The following is a 15,988-nucleotide window of genomic DNA, read 5'->3' on the forward strand; positions in this document are numbered from 1 at the left end:
AAATACAATTATTTACGAATATAATTCAATCTACCATGCGCTCTATTTTTTCCAACCATGTCTTGATATCAATATTGTGCAGGTGAAGATAGCAAAAAAAAAAAAAAAAAAATCTTCTCCGCCTGAATCTCCTAAATTAGTTTTGATAATAAATATATTATTATTTTTTAAATAAAAATTAATTTATTTTTATATATAAAATTACTTAATTTTTTATTTGACTTGAAAAATATATTCTTTTAACTCATTTATTGAGTATTCTAAAAAAATGTAAAAAATATATTTTCTCTAAAATAAAGTATTTAATATTATAATGTTAATATTATGTTCAAAATTTATAATTTATATTTAAATAAATAAATAAATAAATTTATATTGAATAATAATTAAAAATGAGAAAAAAATTCTCCTGAATATTCTAAAAAAATGTGAAAAATATATTTTTTTAGATTTTCACATTTTTTTAGAACAAAGAATTTAATATTATAATGTTAATATTATGTCTAATTTATAATTTATATTTAAATAAATAAATAAATTTATATTGTGTAATAATTAATTGAAATAATAAAAATGAGAAAAAAAAAAAAAGTTGTGGGGAAACAAATTTCGTTCCCCTCCCCAACGGAAAAGTTCTCGCCCCAACCTGGTTTTTTATAGAGGGAGAATGGAAAGCAATCGCCGTGACTTTCCTTTAAAAAACTTTACTTTCAACTCCTCTGAGTACACTGTTGATTGAATGTGACACGGCTTATTTATGATTTTATGTGTAATAATGCAAAAAAAAAAAAAAAAATTTAATAATAACAATTAATTCGAGTGTATCTAAAGACTAAATTGCCCCTAATCGAATCGCTAGGACAACTATTTGTATTGTAAATAACACGCCATCGACATTGTCAAGCCAGTCCAAAATTAATTTTTTTTTCCTTAATGAGCGCCGTCCAAAGAAAAACCTCAAGCCCTTTTAATGCTTTTAAACTCCGTTGTCACTTTCTGCGAAATTAGGGTTTCAATTTCCCCACAAAATTTGGGCTTGCAAAACTTTCTGGATTCTGTCTTTATTATCGTTCTGGTGATCGGGAGAGGCGAGAGTTAGAAAGAGCTGATAGGGGAAGTAGAAAGCCTAGTGTTCCTTACCTAACTCCTTCAAGACTCATCGACTTTTTGAAGTTTCGTTGTTTTATTGGCTCGTTTACGAGATAAGAGGATCTGATTCCACAGTTTATAGTTCTGGTTGTTTTCCACAAAGGTGCGTTGTATTCTATATTTATGATTTTTTTTTGAAAAAAATCTCTGGAAATTTATCTGTGGAGGGAATCATATATTTGATTTGGTTTATGTTTTTCTTTGTTTCCGCTCTTTTGGATTTTTTAATTACTTATTAACATGAATGAATCGTGTAATTATTATTGCTAGGCTTGATTGATTTAATTGGATTAAAAGTGGTGATCTGAAAGTAATTAATCAAATTTACAAGAGCTCCGAATTTATATATAAAAGCAGGTTATATATATTTGTGTGTGTGTGTGTGTGTGTGTGTGTGTGTGTGTGTGTGTGTGTGATAGATTCATAGTATTGCTTACTGAGCAGTTTCATACTTGCTATAATAAATTATGCTGGCTGGTATACTTAATTTGCTTACTTTACTTTTTCTTACAGGTTTGTGGGGCAAGATTATTTATATGATAGTATTTTAATTGTATATATGTGCTGAAAGTTATGAGATTTGAGCAGTTTCATACTTGCTATAATAAATTATGCTGGCTGGTATACTTAATTTGCTTACTTTACTTTTTCTTACAGGTTTGTGGGGCAAGATTATTTATATGATAGTATTTTAATTGTATATATGTGCTGAAAGTTATGAGATTGTATTTTTTATATGGTGGTAACAGTTCTGTTTATTGCATTTGAAGGGTTCGGGCAAAATTTCTTTGCTTAAAGGGTTAGATGCCATCTACATATTTTTCAAGATTAAGAACTGCAGTACAGAATGAAATTTCATGTTCGATCACAGGGAAAGAGTGTAGGGCACACATGCCCTGGAGCCTTGCATAAGGGTACCATCCCCAAAAAAATCCAAATTTACACTCTTCTCCCTATTGCACTTTTTCCACAATCCGCATTAATTGTGGGTCTCTGTGTTGGAAAACTCTAATTCTGTCCCTTAAATCCGATCGTACTCTAAAATGTGCCAAAAGTGCATCCGAAGCAGTTATATCTAATATCAAAACTTGATCCATCTGCTCTTGCAACTCTTGTATCATCGGTCTCTTCTCTATTGTTATATGAGCTAGGCTACAAGAAGACTTCCTGCTTAAAGCATCTGTCACCATATTTTCTTTACTAAGGTGATACTGGATAGTGCAATTATAGTTCTTTAGAAGCTCCATCCATCTCCTCTTCCTCATATTTAAATCTCTTTGGTGAAAGATATACTTCAAGCTTTTTATTTGATTGATGTATATCTCGCACATTTCACCATATAGGTAGTGCCTCTAAATTTTCAGTGCAAAGATAACAATTGCCATTTTCAGATTATAAGTGGGGTAATTCTACTCGTGCTTCTTTAACTGTGTCGAAGTATAAGCCACCACCTTACCGTGCTGCATCAAAACACACCCCAATCCAATTCTAGAAGCATCACAGTATACCGTATACCCTTCTCCACTCACAGACAAAATCAACACATGAGCTGTAGTTAAAAGTACTTAAGCTTCTGGAAGCTTTCGTTACACTCTTCTGACTAGAAAAAGGGGACATTCTTTTGAATCAATCATGTTAGAGGAGCTACTATCCTGGACAAGTTTTGTACAAAGCGCCTGTAATAACCTACTAGGCCTAGAAAATTTCACACCTTGGTGATTATAGTAGGCCAAAGCCAATTAGTTACTGCTTTAATTTTCTTGGGATTGGTGCTTCCTAGAATGGCTCTGCCCTATCTCCTCTTGGAGACATAATCTACACAAAATTATTGAAATCAATGGAGTGTAGGAAATACCTGCTGCATAAGCATCCAAAGTCCACTCTCTGTTCATTCTCCACCGACCATTTTTCAGGAACCCTAAAGGAATCCTTTGGTCTCAAAACTCTTAGTATGAATGGAAAACTTATGAAGGCACTATCACCAATGATTGATAAATGGAGTTCTGACTGGGGCTCAAGTTGTAGTTATCATATTTTGAGTCATCAGACACAATATCTCCATATAGATGCTTGTACCAAGGGCCTTGTTCTTTTTTAGGATTGAATGCCTTCATTAGAGACCACATGTCCCAGGAATGAAATATTTTCCAGCCTGAACTCACTTTGCAAACTTAACATACAGCTGATGCTACCTCAAGGTCTGCAACACCATCCTTAAATGTCAAGCATGTTCTTACTACATTTTTATCTTGAAAAGCTTTGCAATTGTTCTCTTTGATTTTAGTAGAATCTCATTTCAATCATGACTATTTTACTTAACAATCATTACTATTTTACTTAACAGTCATTATCGATTCCCATTCACGGAGTTGTTTCTTTTCTATTTTTTTTAATATATTCATTGCAATAGAAAGAACTGTGATCAATCATGGAAGATCCCCAAATTTAGTTATCTTTGGAGTAGTGTTTAAAATTCTTATTTTACTAATTAGCCTTAGAATTTTTATTTGATTAATTCACTTGAGCCTTCAAGAATAAGATTGTGTTTGCTCGAAATAAAGATATCTTTGTAACTTGGTAACGCTTCATGTGAAATTCTCTCTGAAAGGGAGAGCGTTGGATGACTATTGAGCTTGGGTTTGTTATTGTATTTAGCTTGGGTTGCCTCCACCAAAATGTGTTAAGCCAATTTGGTTTGGCTTCCGCTTCTTTATATATTCTTCATTTTACTCAATTTTTTTATTTGGATGTGGGACACCAACGCTTTGCAAGGGGAATTTGTAGGTCGGGTTGTTACTTAAACGACATGCCCTTAAATTTTTATGTCCAGTAGTTGTCACTTAAAGAGCATGCCTTGTGGCTTTGACTCTACGGGTATGGATCACCTGGGTCTAGCTTGTTCTAGCTCGTTGCGGCACTACCCATTTTTTTTAGGTCAGGATTGTAGCTTGCTTTGATATCATGCGACAAATATTGGCATTGGTTCTTATATTGAGCTTGGGTCGTCTCCATCAAAATGGCTTAAGCCAATTTGGCTTGGATTTTCCTTACTTTATGTATTCTTCATTTTACTTTTTCCTTTTCGCCCATGAACACCAACACTTTGCTTGATCATTAGCCTATCCCTTTTCTTTTTCCATTTTCGTCCTAATTGTCTATTCTAGATGGCTACCATGTTAACTTCTTATATTTTTCATTTGTGGGTTGTTTGAACACCTATTTACACACCTTATTTATCTCCAATATGGTGATTTTTTAGAAGATTGATGATGACTTAAGATGTGAGAAATTCTTGCTTAAGTCAGTTTATTTTGCATCCAATACACAACATGAATGGTGGAATCCACACATAAAATAGGCGGGACCCATATGTTTGTGTCCGGATTGTGATGGATCATGTCTAGAGCTATTGTTGCCTCAGTATGACCAATTTTCACAAAGTCAAAACAATTTTAGGTTGAGTTTCCTGTCCTACTCTCATTAACTCTGTAGTAAAATGTGATATTAATTTGTAAGTTTGTATGTTTGCAAGGAAAACAAGAAAGATGATTTTATTTTCAAAGAAATGATGAGGGAATAAAAGGAATACACTGAAAAATATGAGCTGACATTGTATTAATTGTGTTTTCTTAAATTTTGTGACAAAATGAAGATGACAACCTTTTTGACATAAAGTAATACTATTTTTGTGTTACCAAGAATATATTTAAAGGGAATAGGGTATATTAAGATCTGAAATTTGATGTTATGTACTAGGTGGCATACACTCGACCACTAAGACTAGTATTTTGGATTTAGAAGCTTTCACATGTATGCTTCATTTTGAAATGCACAACTTCTCCATAGTTAGAACCTGGAATGGAATAAATATTTTTTTTTCAAAATTTCACATTGACCATATTGCTTGGCTTCCTGTTTTTACTAGTAAGTATATCAGTCATGTTTGGTTCATTTTGAGTATGCAATGAAACTGCTAAAATATGTGGAGCTCCTTTGGTACAAGCTAAAAGAAAATAATTACAATTGGTTGTTTCTTATCTACATGTTTGCTAATTGTTGAGCACAAATGTGCTAATCTAGCCCAATTCCTGCTGCAACATCAGCCCATTTGTGGTCCAACCTCTTCGGCTTGAGAATTTCAACGGTTATTTTCTTCTTTAAATCTGCCTGCTACATTCCTTCTTTCATTCTTCCATTTCAGTTAGTGAATGTTATTTATAATTCTTTTCCACCTCTAGAGACTGCTTTTATGTATTTGTGCTTTGAAATGCTTGGAAAACTTTGAGAGCAATACGATGGAATCTATCTATGAATTTGTATACCACTTGCACAACGAAAAGATAGGGGCCCCAATTTGTATGCAACTTTGCTATAAATTTTGGAGTATTTTTCAGGATGCTTGCTGCTTGCAGGCTGTCTCTCTCTCTTGGTTTGCAATTGCTTGTTCATTTATATTAATATGACAATGAATTTAATTTATGTGAATAAAATGGTACTTGCAGTATTCTGAAATTTCGTTTTGGTAAATATCATTTACACAGTGTAACTGATTAGCCAATGCTTTATGGTGGAATAACTGACACTTAGCAATGAGTTCTGAGAATGAAAGGGACTGCTTTGCATGGGCAGCTAGAGATCCATCTGGAGTTCTATCACTGTACAAGTTCAAGCGCAGGTAAGCTTGATGCACGTTTCTCTTTATCTATGAAAATTTACAGAAATGGCTTCTTCTTGTTGAGTTGTTTATATCATGCCTATTTTTAGTTCTATAAACATTGGTTTCATTTTTCAAATACCAATGTCAAATTGTGTTTTCTTGGCATCTTATGTTGTCAAGAAACCGCTCAACTTATAAGTTTAAGCTTATAGCGGTAAGGGCCTTAAGAATAGTTTTATATTATATTTCCAATACACCTTCGCATGTGAATGTCAATTGGCCTTGAAGTGTGAACAAGTATAGTCCAATTTTTCTATTTGTTCAAATATTTAATTAATAAATTGGGGTTGCCAGGATTTAAACTTTGGACCTTTTGGTTTGAAAGGCTCTGATACCAGTTGACAGCTTTCCAATAGGTCACCCATTCTTATTCCTTAAACTACTCCAACCCAAGCTCGTTTAATTTGGGAGCTCTTAGGATCATGTGCCAAAAGAATTGTTGATGGTAGCGCATCTTATTTCATTTTAGGCCTTGCAAAGCCTCTCATCTCACGTGCTATGAGCAAGCATAGGGGCTTCGCAATGCACCTTTTTGGCATATCGTCGGCTGGATGGTTAGTCCCTAGAGCACCATGCTCATACATGATACTGGAGTCAAAGGTTGATTGCTGGCTTCCATATGACTAGCAATCTCCCTCTTAGCAATGACCCTAAGACTCCAAGTCGGCAACCTACTCTAATACCATATTAAACACCCAAGCCCAACCTTAAAATTTAGGTGCTAAGGTTAGAAGACTTAATAGGTCATAAAAGATGTCCCAATGTCGATGAGCAGACAATGGGATAAAAGGCCAATAATGATTTTTATTAATAGCCCACCTTCACATAAGCTTGTGAGAAATGACATAGGAAAAGGGATTTAAGCTCTGATACAATGTCAAGTAACCAATCAACTTACCAGTTTAAGTTTATAGGTGAGGACCCCAAGAATAGTTTTATATCTCTAATATATGTAATGACATTTGATGATATAAATAACCTGGAATATAGCACTTAAGTTCTCTGAAAATTGTTTAAATACAAATTGATTAGGATAAACAAAAATGAGATCTTCTTAAGTAAAGTCCCAACATGACTTGAATCTCTTGACAGAATGTTGCTGTTTGTTTTTTTAATTAAAATGTTATAATAAAAAAAATACTGCATTTCCAGCAAGCTAAAGCTGGAAGTCGGGCTGAAATATATATTTTTTTCTCTTAACAATAAATTCTGAGTTTGTAACAATTAGTACTCAGCATCAAATACTCAGAAGGCAGCATTCTTTATCATTTTTTCAAATGTTGATTCTTCAACTGCCTAGGATTCACTGATGATGGTGCCAGCCTTTTTGAATTTCATTATTCTGGTCTGTTAGTTTGATAGCATCTATTATTGATTTACTAGCTGGTAGCTAACCTTGGAAAATCTATTCAGGACTGTTGGGGAAGATGATGTTTCCTTAAAAATTACACATTGTGGAATCTGCTATGCTGATGTTATTTGGACAAGGAATATGCATGGAGATTCAAAGTATCCCTTGGTGCCAGGGTATGTGGCCTGATTATATAATTTCACTAATTTGATAATTTGCTTGAACTAATGAATCCATGACTAGCTGCTTGCAGACATGAGATTGTTGGAATTGTAAAAGAGATTGGTTCCAATGTGAGCCGCTTCAAGGCTGGTGACCGTGTTGGAGTAGGCACTTATGTTAACTCATGCAAAGAATGTGAATATTGTAATGACAGACAAGAAGTTAATTGTGTAAAAGGGGCAGTTTTTACTTTTAATGCCATTGATGTGGATGGTACAATCACAAAAGGAGGATATTCTAGCTACATTGTTGTCCATGAAAGGCAAGTCCTCTGCGGTGAATGTTTTTCCTTTTTATCCTTTAATTTCTCTTTTCCTCTTTGGTAAATGATATAAATCCTCTATATTGTGTTTGCTTTTTATGCCTTCAAAAGAAATTAGTCAGTTTTGCTGTTAAAATATTTTCCACTTCAGGATATGTAAGTGCCCTAGTGCAACGATTTGGCACATGAGGCCTTTCTAACAAATATGTTAGATATAATGTGTTTTTATTTTATTACATGGAATAAGGGAATTAATGAAGGAATTAAACTGCAACGGCTTTGATTATTTCCCACTTTATTGAGGCCATAGTTAGACGTGCTAGTGCTTGCAATTGCTGAAACAATGCACTTATGTCCCTTCACTATCAGAGAGTAACATAATGGAATAAATTTTAACAACTTTTCCTGAACTTATATAGTAGTAATACTACAGTTCTTTAATTTTAAAATGTAATATAAAACTTCCAAAATTTTCAAATTTTGCACAGTAAAATCCCTCTGACTTTCAATTATTAAATTTTCAATTAGAAATTGATGTGAATAGCTCCCGCATGACACTTAGTCAACATTTTTCTTTATAGAAAGAGATGATTTTCCTTAATTTCAATTAATCTGTACATGGGTATATATATATACACAATTGATTCCTATAATTGTGTTCTACAAGTTAGGAAGAAATTCTAAATAAAAAATCCTAAATAAGAAATCTTAAATAGGAATACAGAATACAAAATATACAGAGAAATAATATAGTGATTGACTTTCCATAACACTTCCCCTCAAGTTGGAGCATAGATGTTAATCATGCCCAATTTGTTGCAATGTAGTCAATCCTAGCTCCATTCAGAGCTTTTGTGAAAATTTCCTAATTGCTCTCCAGTTTTGATGTGTCCTGTTGAGATGATCTGTTGTTGAATATTTTCACGAACAAAGTGATAATTAATTTCAATATGTTTGGTCCGCTCATGAAACACCGGATTAGAAGCAATATGGAGAGCAGCTTGATTATCACACCACAATTTCGCAGGCAGGGAGGTCTTAAAACCTGTCTCATCTAGTAATTGAAGTATCCACATTACCTCACATAATGATTGTGCCATGGCTTTGTATTCGGATTCAACACTAGATCGAGAAACTATACTCTGCTTCTTGCTTCTCCAAGACACCAAATTTCCTCCAACAAAAACGCAATATCCAGTAGTTGACCTTTTGTCAACTTTAGATCCAGTCCAGTCGGCATCTGAAAAACATTCAACATCCAACATTCAAATGCCCATGATTACCATATAACAAACCTCTTCCTGGAGCGCTCTTCAAATAACACAAGATTTGTCCCAAGGCTTCCCAATGAGTAATAGTTGGGGAAGACATAAACTGACTTACCACCCTAACGGCATAAGCAATGTCAGGATGAGTGACTGTAAGGTAGTTCAATTTTTCTACCAATCTCTTGTATCTCTCTGGATTTTCAAACAACTCACTATCCCCTGCTACAGTTGTAAATTTGGAGTCATTGGTGCACTACAAGGCTTAGTACCTAATTTTCCTATCTCTGTCAATAAATTGATGACATATTTTCTTTGAAACAAGAAAATACCCTTCTTACTTCTCATAACTTCAATATCCAAGAAATATTTTAACAATCCCAAGTCTTTGGTCTGAAACTGGGTTTGGAGGAAGGTTTTAAGAGATGAAATACCTGCAGAGTCACTTCCAGTGATGACAATGTCATCCATATAGACTACCAAGAGAATTAGACCAGCCTTAGATTGCCTATAAAATACTGAGTGATCACACTTACTCTTTTGCATACCAAATTCCTGTACTGATTCACTGAATTTCCCAAACCAGGCTCTAGGACTTTGTTTCAAGCCGTAAAGAGACTTCCGAAACCTACAAACTTTACCCAACTCCCCCTGAGCAACAAACCCTAGTGGTTGCTCCATATACACCTCCTCCTGAAAATCACCATGAAGGAAAGCATTCTTGATATCCAATTGGTGCAGGAGTCAATCATCTGTAGCTGCTAAAGAGATAAACAAGCGAACAGAAATAAGTTTAGCTAGAGGAGAAAAAGTTTCAGAGTAATCAACCCCATATGTTTGAGCATATCCTTTTGCTACAAGACGTGCTTTTAACCTAGCCACAGAACCATCAGGATTTACCTTTACTGTAAATACCCATTTACAACCAATAGCTTTCTTATCAGTGGGCAAATGCAACAGTTCCCATGTATCATTGGCATCTAAAGTCTCCATTTCCTCTTTCATAGCAGCATACCAGCCAGGATGAGACAGTGCCTCACCAATAGTATTAGGGATAGGAACAGAGTCTAAAGAAGTAACAAAACACCGAGAACAAGAAGACAATTGATTATAATAAACAAAAGAAGAGATAGGGTAAGTACATGAACGTTTACCTTTACGAAGAGTAATGGGTAAGTCTAGATCAGAATCATGATCAGTATGAGGTACAGAATCTCCCAACGAAGTAGCTGGCGGAGGATTTGAGTCAGGAATCTTCAATCTCCTGGAATAAACATGAACAACGGGAGTCGAGAAGGTCTAGAGATAGAAGGAACAGGCTGTGGGAGAGGACTAGACATTGGTTGGACAATATATATTAAGAGATCATCCTTCTCCCCCTGACTCTCATACACAGATGATTGAGGAAATAATGCAGTGGACTCAAAAAATGTGACATCTGCAGAAACAAGATAACGATTAAGAGTAGGAGAGAAACAGCGGTACCCTTTTTTGCAGCCGGGAGTACCAAAGGAAGATACATTTGAGAGACTTTGAATCCAATTTAGTAACCTGTGGACAAACATCACGCACAAAACAGGTACAACAGGAAGCAAAAATTTTGTAGGAAATAAAGCAGTATAAGGAATATTCCCATTAAGGACAGAAGACGGCATACGATTGATAAAAAAACATGCCGTAGAAATTGCATTCGCCCAAAAGTGTTTAGGAACTTTCATCTGAAAAAGAAGAGCACGAGTTACCTCAAGAAGATGTTAATTTTTTCTTTCGGCCGCGCCATTTTGAGATGAGGTATCCACACAGGAAAATTGATGAAGAATACAATTTTGTGTCATATAAGATTGAAATTATGCTGAAAAGTATTCTGACATTGTCACTTCTTAATATGCGCACAGAAATATTAAATTGAGTTTTGATTTCATTACATAAGGCACAAAAGATAGAAAACAGCTCAAAACGATTCTTCATTAAATATAACCAGGTAACACGAGAGTAATCATCAACAAAAGTAACAAAATAACGAAATTCAGTTTTAGAAGTAACAGAACAAGGACCCCAAATATCAGAATGAACTAACTCAAAAGGAGATGAAGCCCGTTTATTGACTCTAGACACAGAAGACAAACGATGATGTTTTGCAAACTGACACGATTCACATTCTAGTACTGATAAAAACTGAAACTGAGGATACAACTTCTTCATAGTAGACAAAGAAGGATGGCCCAATCTATAATGAGCTTCAAGAGGTGTTAAGGTACTAGAGCAAACAAGCGACCGCGGTACATGATTTTTCAGAATGTAGGGACCACTTGACTCACGTCCTCTACCAATAATTTGCTTCGTCGTAAGATCCTGAAACCAAAAACACTGATAAGGAAAAAAGGAAACAGAACAATTTAAGGTACGAGTAAGTTTACTAACAGAAAGTAGATTAAAAGAGAATTTTGGTAGACACAAAACAGATGAAAAAGAAATTAACAAAGTTGGGTTTGCAGTTTCAGAACCCATGACACAAGAAGTAGAACCATCAGTTAAAGTAACAGTAGAGAAAGTGAGATTAGACTGAAAAGCAGATAGAAGACTAGAATTACCTGTCATGTGATCTGTCGCACCAGAATCAATAACCCATTTGGATGAGGAAGACACAAGGCATGTAGTGGATTTACTTGACTCAGCGATCGCAGTGACAGGGGAATTGGTAGGCTTTAGAGATGCCTAATACTGGGAAAACTGTGCAAAATCCTCTATAGATACCAAAATGGTTTTCTCAGAGGAAGATACTGTAGAATCCACTGCTGCTATATTTGCCATCTGTGATTGCTGATTTTTCCTCTGAAGTTGCGGACAGTTATATTTTGTATGGCCAGGCTCATGGCAATAATAACAAATGACTATTCTTGAGTCCTGATTAGAACTAGCTTCTCTATTACGTTGATTACTTCTGTTGCCTGTAATTACTCTTCTACTTCCTCTTTTATTACCCTGTTGTCCATTTGGATTATGGCTAATAAGAGCACTACTGGCAAGCTGTGAAGATTGGGTTCTCTCTGTACGAAGGACCCGTGTGAACATTTCATGCAAAGAGAAAATCTCAGAACTGGAGAGAATATGAGATTTAGCAGTCTCATCCTCTGAAGGAAGGCCTGCAAGAAAACTCGTAACAACTAGTTGCTCCCGTTGGACCTGCTGAACTTTCACAGCAGGACTAAAAGGCAACAATATATTAAGTTCCTCATATACCCGTTTAAAATCCATAAAATGAGTCGTGGGAGACTTATCCTCTTTCTCAGCACGGTAGAATGCCTTACAGACATCATAAATGCGAGGGATATTTCCTTTGCCAGAATATAGAAAATCTAAGTAATCCATCAATTCCTTAACAAATTCACAGTAATTAATTAAACTAGTTACTTTACTGTGAATCGAGTTCTGAAGCTGCAAAAACAACTGAGCGTCCTCCCTTAGCCAAGTTTGTCGTTTATCATCCGTAGTGGATTTTTAATAAGGTGATCATCCTTATCAATGCTGCGCAAATAGACCCTAACAGTCTTACTCCACTCCAGGTAATTGAACCATTTTGTGTTCCGTAATCTTAGTCATCACCGGAATCACATCAGAAATAACATTCTTATTGTCTGTCATTTGTTGAGACAAAGAAAACTAACCGAAACACTAATCCAAAGTGCTTACAGTAGCAAAATAACCCAAAATCACAAATCAAGCAAATACCGAAATAGGATCTGAGAGCTAAACCTCAGAAGTCCTTTAATGGTGTACTGGATCAGGCAATAGCACAGAGTGGTGGAATGAGGGGGTTGAGGCGATGCCGGCGATGTTAATCGGAGTCGAAACGGCCGGTCGACGGCCAAGGTCTCTCCTGAGCTGGGTGGTGAGAACAAGTAGTCACTTTAGATAGATGGCCTGCTTTGATACCATGTAGAAATAGATGATTCTTCTTAATTTTAATTAATCTGTACATGGGTGTATATATACAATTGATTCCTATAATTGTGTTCTACTAATTAGGAAGAAATCATAAATAAGAAATCCTAAATAGGAATACAGAATACAGAATATACAGAGAAATAATATAGTGATTGATTTTCCATAACACTCTCTCCTCTTATGCAAAGTGTAAAATTATTCTCTTTAAGCATGAAAAATTATTCTGTCTATAGAGAGAAAAATAATTTAATTTACACATGACTTGAGAGAGAAAAGAGAAATACTGACCAAGCTTCATGCTTGAACTGTCAAGGTCAGCGTCTAACTGAAAAATTATTAATTGGAGGCTGGAGGGATTTTAATGTGCAAAATTTTAAAGTTGACGGGGTTTTATATTACATTTTTAAGTTGAGGGACTGTAATTTTACAATTAAATAAGTTTAGAGACAGATGTCAAAATTTATCCAACATACTGTCATGATTTTAGTGCAAGGATATGGCAAGAGGAAAAAAAAAAGTCCTGATGCCATAGCTTGTAGAGTTGATCACTTGCCCAATTTCATAAAATTTGAACTAGCTTTACTGCATTGAAGATGTTAGTTTTGATTTTTAAATCTGCAGGTACTGCTTTAGGATACCAGATGATTATCCTTCGGCCTTAGCAGCACCTCTGCTATGTGCTGGAATTACTGTTTACAATCCCATGATGCGACATGGGATGAACCAACCTGGTAAATCTCTAGGAGTGATTGGGCTAGGTGGTCTTGGTCACATGGCAGTGAAGTTTGGGAAGGCTTTTGGACTGAAAGTAACTGTTTTTAGCACAAGCATTTCCAAGAAAGAAGAAGCCTTGAGGGTGCTTGGTGCAGACAATTTTGTTGTCTCATCTGACCAAGACCAGATGAAGGTAAAATTAGATGAATCTTCTCAGGAGCACTTTCTCTATGACAATGTGAAAAGATATAATCCATCGGCTTTTTTATAATTTAATTTCTTTTTTAAACATAGTTGAGAATTTAAAAAATTTTTTTTTTTCAGGCACTCTCTAAATCACTTGACTTTATAGTTGACACAGCATCTGGTGATCACCCATTTGATCTATACATCTCACTTTTGAAAACAGCTGGGGTTCTTGTCCTCGTGGGGTTTCCAAGTGAAGTCAAATTCAGTCCTGCAACTCTCAACCGGGGTAATTATACAACTTTCTAGCATTGAAAGTTGTTCAATTTATTGATCTTTTCATTTAGCCCATATTATTGATGGTAACTTTGTTCAAAAAATTACAAGAGAAATGAAAGGCTTATGATATACATCTGGCAGGTATGAGAACTGTGTCTGGTAGCATTACAGGTGGTACGAAAATGATACAAGAAATGCTGGACTTTTGTGCTGCTCATAAAGTTTACCCCAAGGTAGAAATAATCCCTATTGAGTATGCAAATAAAGCTCTTGAAAGGGTAGTAAAGAGAGATGTGAAGTACCGGTTTGTGATAGATATTGAGAACTCCTTGAAGTGACTATGGAAAGCAAAGAGGAATATCTCTGCTCAAATAATAAAAGGGTAGTTGATCGGAAAATTCTTCATGGATCTCGCTGGCGATTAAACTTTGGTGGTCTTGTATCATATATAACTGCTTAAGTTAAAAACCTGGCTTTCTATGTTGAAGAAAATAGTCTGTAAAGAATTTGGTCAAAAGAAGTCCTGGTGATTGAACTTAGCATCAAATGTTCAAATAGCTACTTTCCTCTTTTCTGTGTTTAAAATATTAGGCAAATAAATAAATTGGCCAGCATTACTGAAAATATTATTAATTGGATTTTAATGGCTTTCTAAATTGCTTTGCAATGGGATTTGCGTCTTCGGATGATGAAATCAAATGAAATCTGCAACACAACCTCAACCTGAGATTGCTCTGTTGTCCTGGTAGGGACTGCTGGCAACCAACCAACCTGGTCAAGTGCGATGCAAGAACTTGTTGCTCCATCCAACCTGGTAGCGGGTCTCCCTCATCTATTTGAGCATTATCTTCATGTGGGTTACGTTGCTTAATCCACTGATGTTAGAATCCTAAAATGGAACAAAAGGAGAAATAAAATGGGATATAAAGATATAGATGCTGGATGTGTAATTAGTATCACAGTGCCTCACTAGTATCTCATTGTCTCTTGGATGTCACTGATGAGTAACAAACAATGACATCCCTCTGTAAATAAGTTCAAATTATATCAAGCAAGTCGCTTTCCACAAATGAAAAGATAATAAAAATACATGCAAATGTACATATTACAACAGTGGTCCGCATATCCTTAAAGGGCAGACTTTAAAGTTGACAGATGAATTCCTTAACCAAGATATTCGATATGCAACCTCATCAATTAAACATGTTTAAGGGTGTTCTAACTGCTGGAATAGAACACCCAAAAAAAAAAAAAATAATAAAATAAAAATAAAATGAAAATAAAAATAAAACAGAATACAAAAGCATGCAAATCCATTCTTTTAAGTGCAATTAACGCAGAAAGCGGTTGGCTTTATTCTGAATCTAAAGACCTCCAAATCATTTTTTAATTATTTTAGTGATGATATTACAATCCTAAGATGCATATTTAAGGTCTTAATATGCTCCTAAATGAAGTAGAAAAGAAATTTCTATTTGCAATTAAAACAGTAGCTTACGTCTTTGATGCACATGATGGGATGTTTGATGACTATAACAACAATTAAATTAATTTTAACTTCAAGAATGGATCTAAATGAGATATGAAATGTATGTTAAAACACTCTAGAACATTTAATATGCAAAGAGAAAAATAATAAACTAAACAGCCCAAAGAGATGAAGCAAAACACTCTCCGTCCCCTTCTTCCCTTGCCCACCCAACCCTCCCAATAATCTATCTATTTCGAAAACTTCCCCATAATTGGGGCTCTGAATCTTTCATGAATCTCTTCACAAAGTCCTGGCCAGTTCTCAATGTCTTCATCTCACGAAAGCGCGCAAAACATTTTGGCAGAATGTTTGGATTTATCAGATTACGAGACTCTTCTCGTACTAAGGCTTTTCTGCAGTATTTGAA

The 15,988-nt window shown here is 35.1% G+C and overlaps 1 protein-coding gene across 5 annotated transcripts; it reads left to right on the forward strand.

Annotated features, from left to right (window-relative positions):
* Nucleotides 1-906: 906 nt before the first annotated feature.
* On the forward strand, nucleotides 907-14,714 carry LOC110671645 (probable cinnamyl alcohol dehydrogenase 1). Of its 5 annotated transcripts, XM_021834165.2 has the most exons (8): nucleotides 909-1,252; nucleotides 1,920-2,063; nucleotides 5,691-5,824; nucleotides 7,280-7,393; nucleotides 7,471-7,701; nucleotides 13,533-13,818; nucleotides 13,950-14,100; nucleotides 14,232-14,714. In XM_021834165.2, exons 3-8 carry the CDS (start codon nucleotides 5,739-5,741, stop codon nucleotides 14,426-14,428), a joined length of 1,065 nt encoding a protein of 354 aa, XP_021689857.2. In that variant the 5' UTR covers nucleotides 909-1,252; nucleotides 1,920-2,063; nucleotides 5,691-5,738; the 3' UTR covers nucleotides 14,429-14,714. The 5 variants fall into 5 exon arrangements, with proteins under 5 accessions (XP_021689856.2, XP_021689857.2, XP_021689858.2 ...); XM_021834164.2 differs by lacking the exon at nucleotides 1,920-2,063 and having other exon boundaries at nucleotides 907-1,252; XM_021834166.2 differs by lacking the exon at nucleotides 1,920-2,063 and having other exon boundaries at nucleotides 5,652-5,824.
* The last annotated feature ends 1,274 nt before the right edge of the window (nucleotides 14,715-15,988 follow it).

The sequence above is a fragment of the Hevea brasiliensis genome, chromosome 11, assembly GCF_030052815.1.
Source record: "Hevea brasiliensis isolate MT/VB/25A 57/8 chromosome 11, ASM3005281v1, whole genome shotgun sequence".
Lineage (NCBI taxonomy): Eukaryota > Viridiplantae > Streptophyta > Magnoliopsida > Malpighiales > Euphorbiaceae > Hevea > Hevea brasiliensis.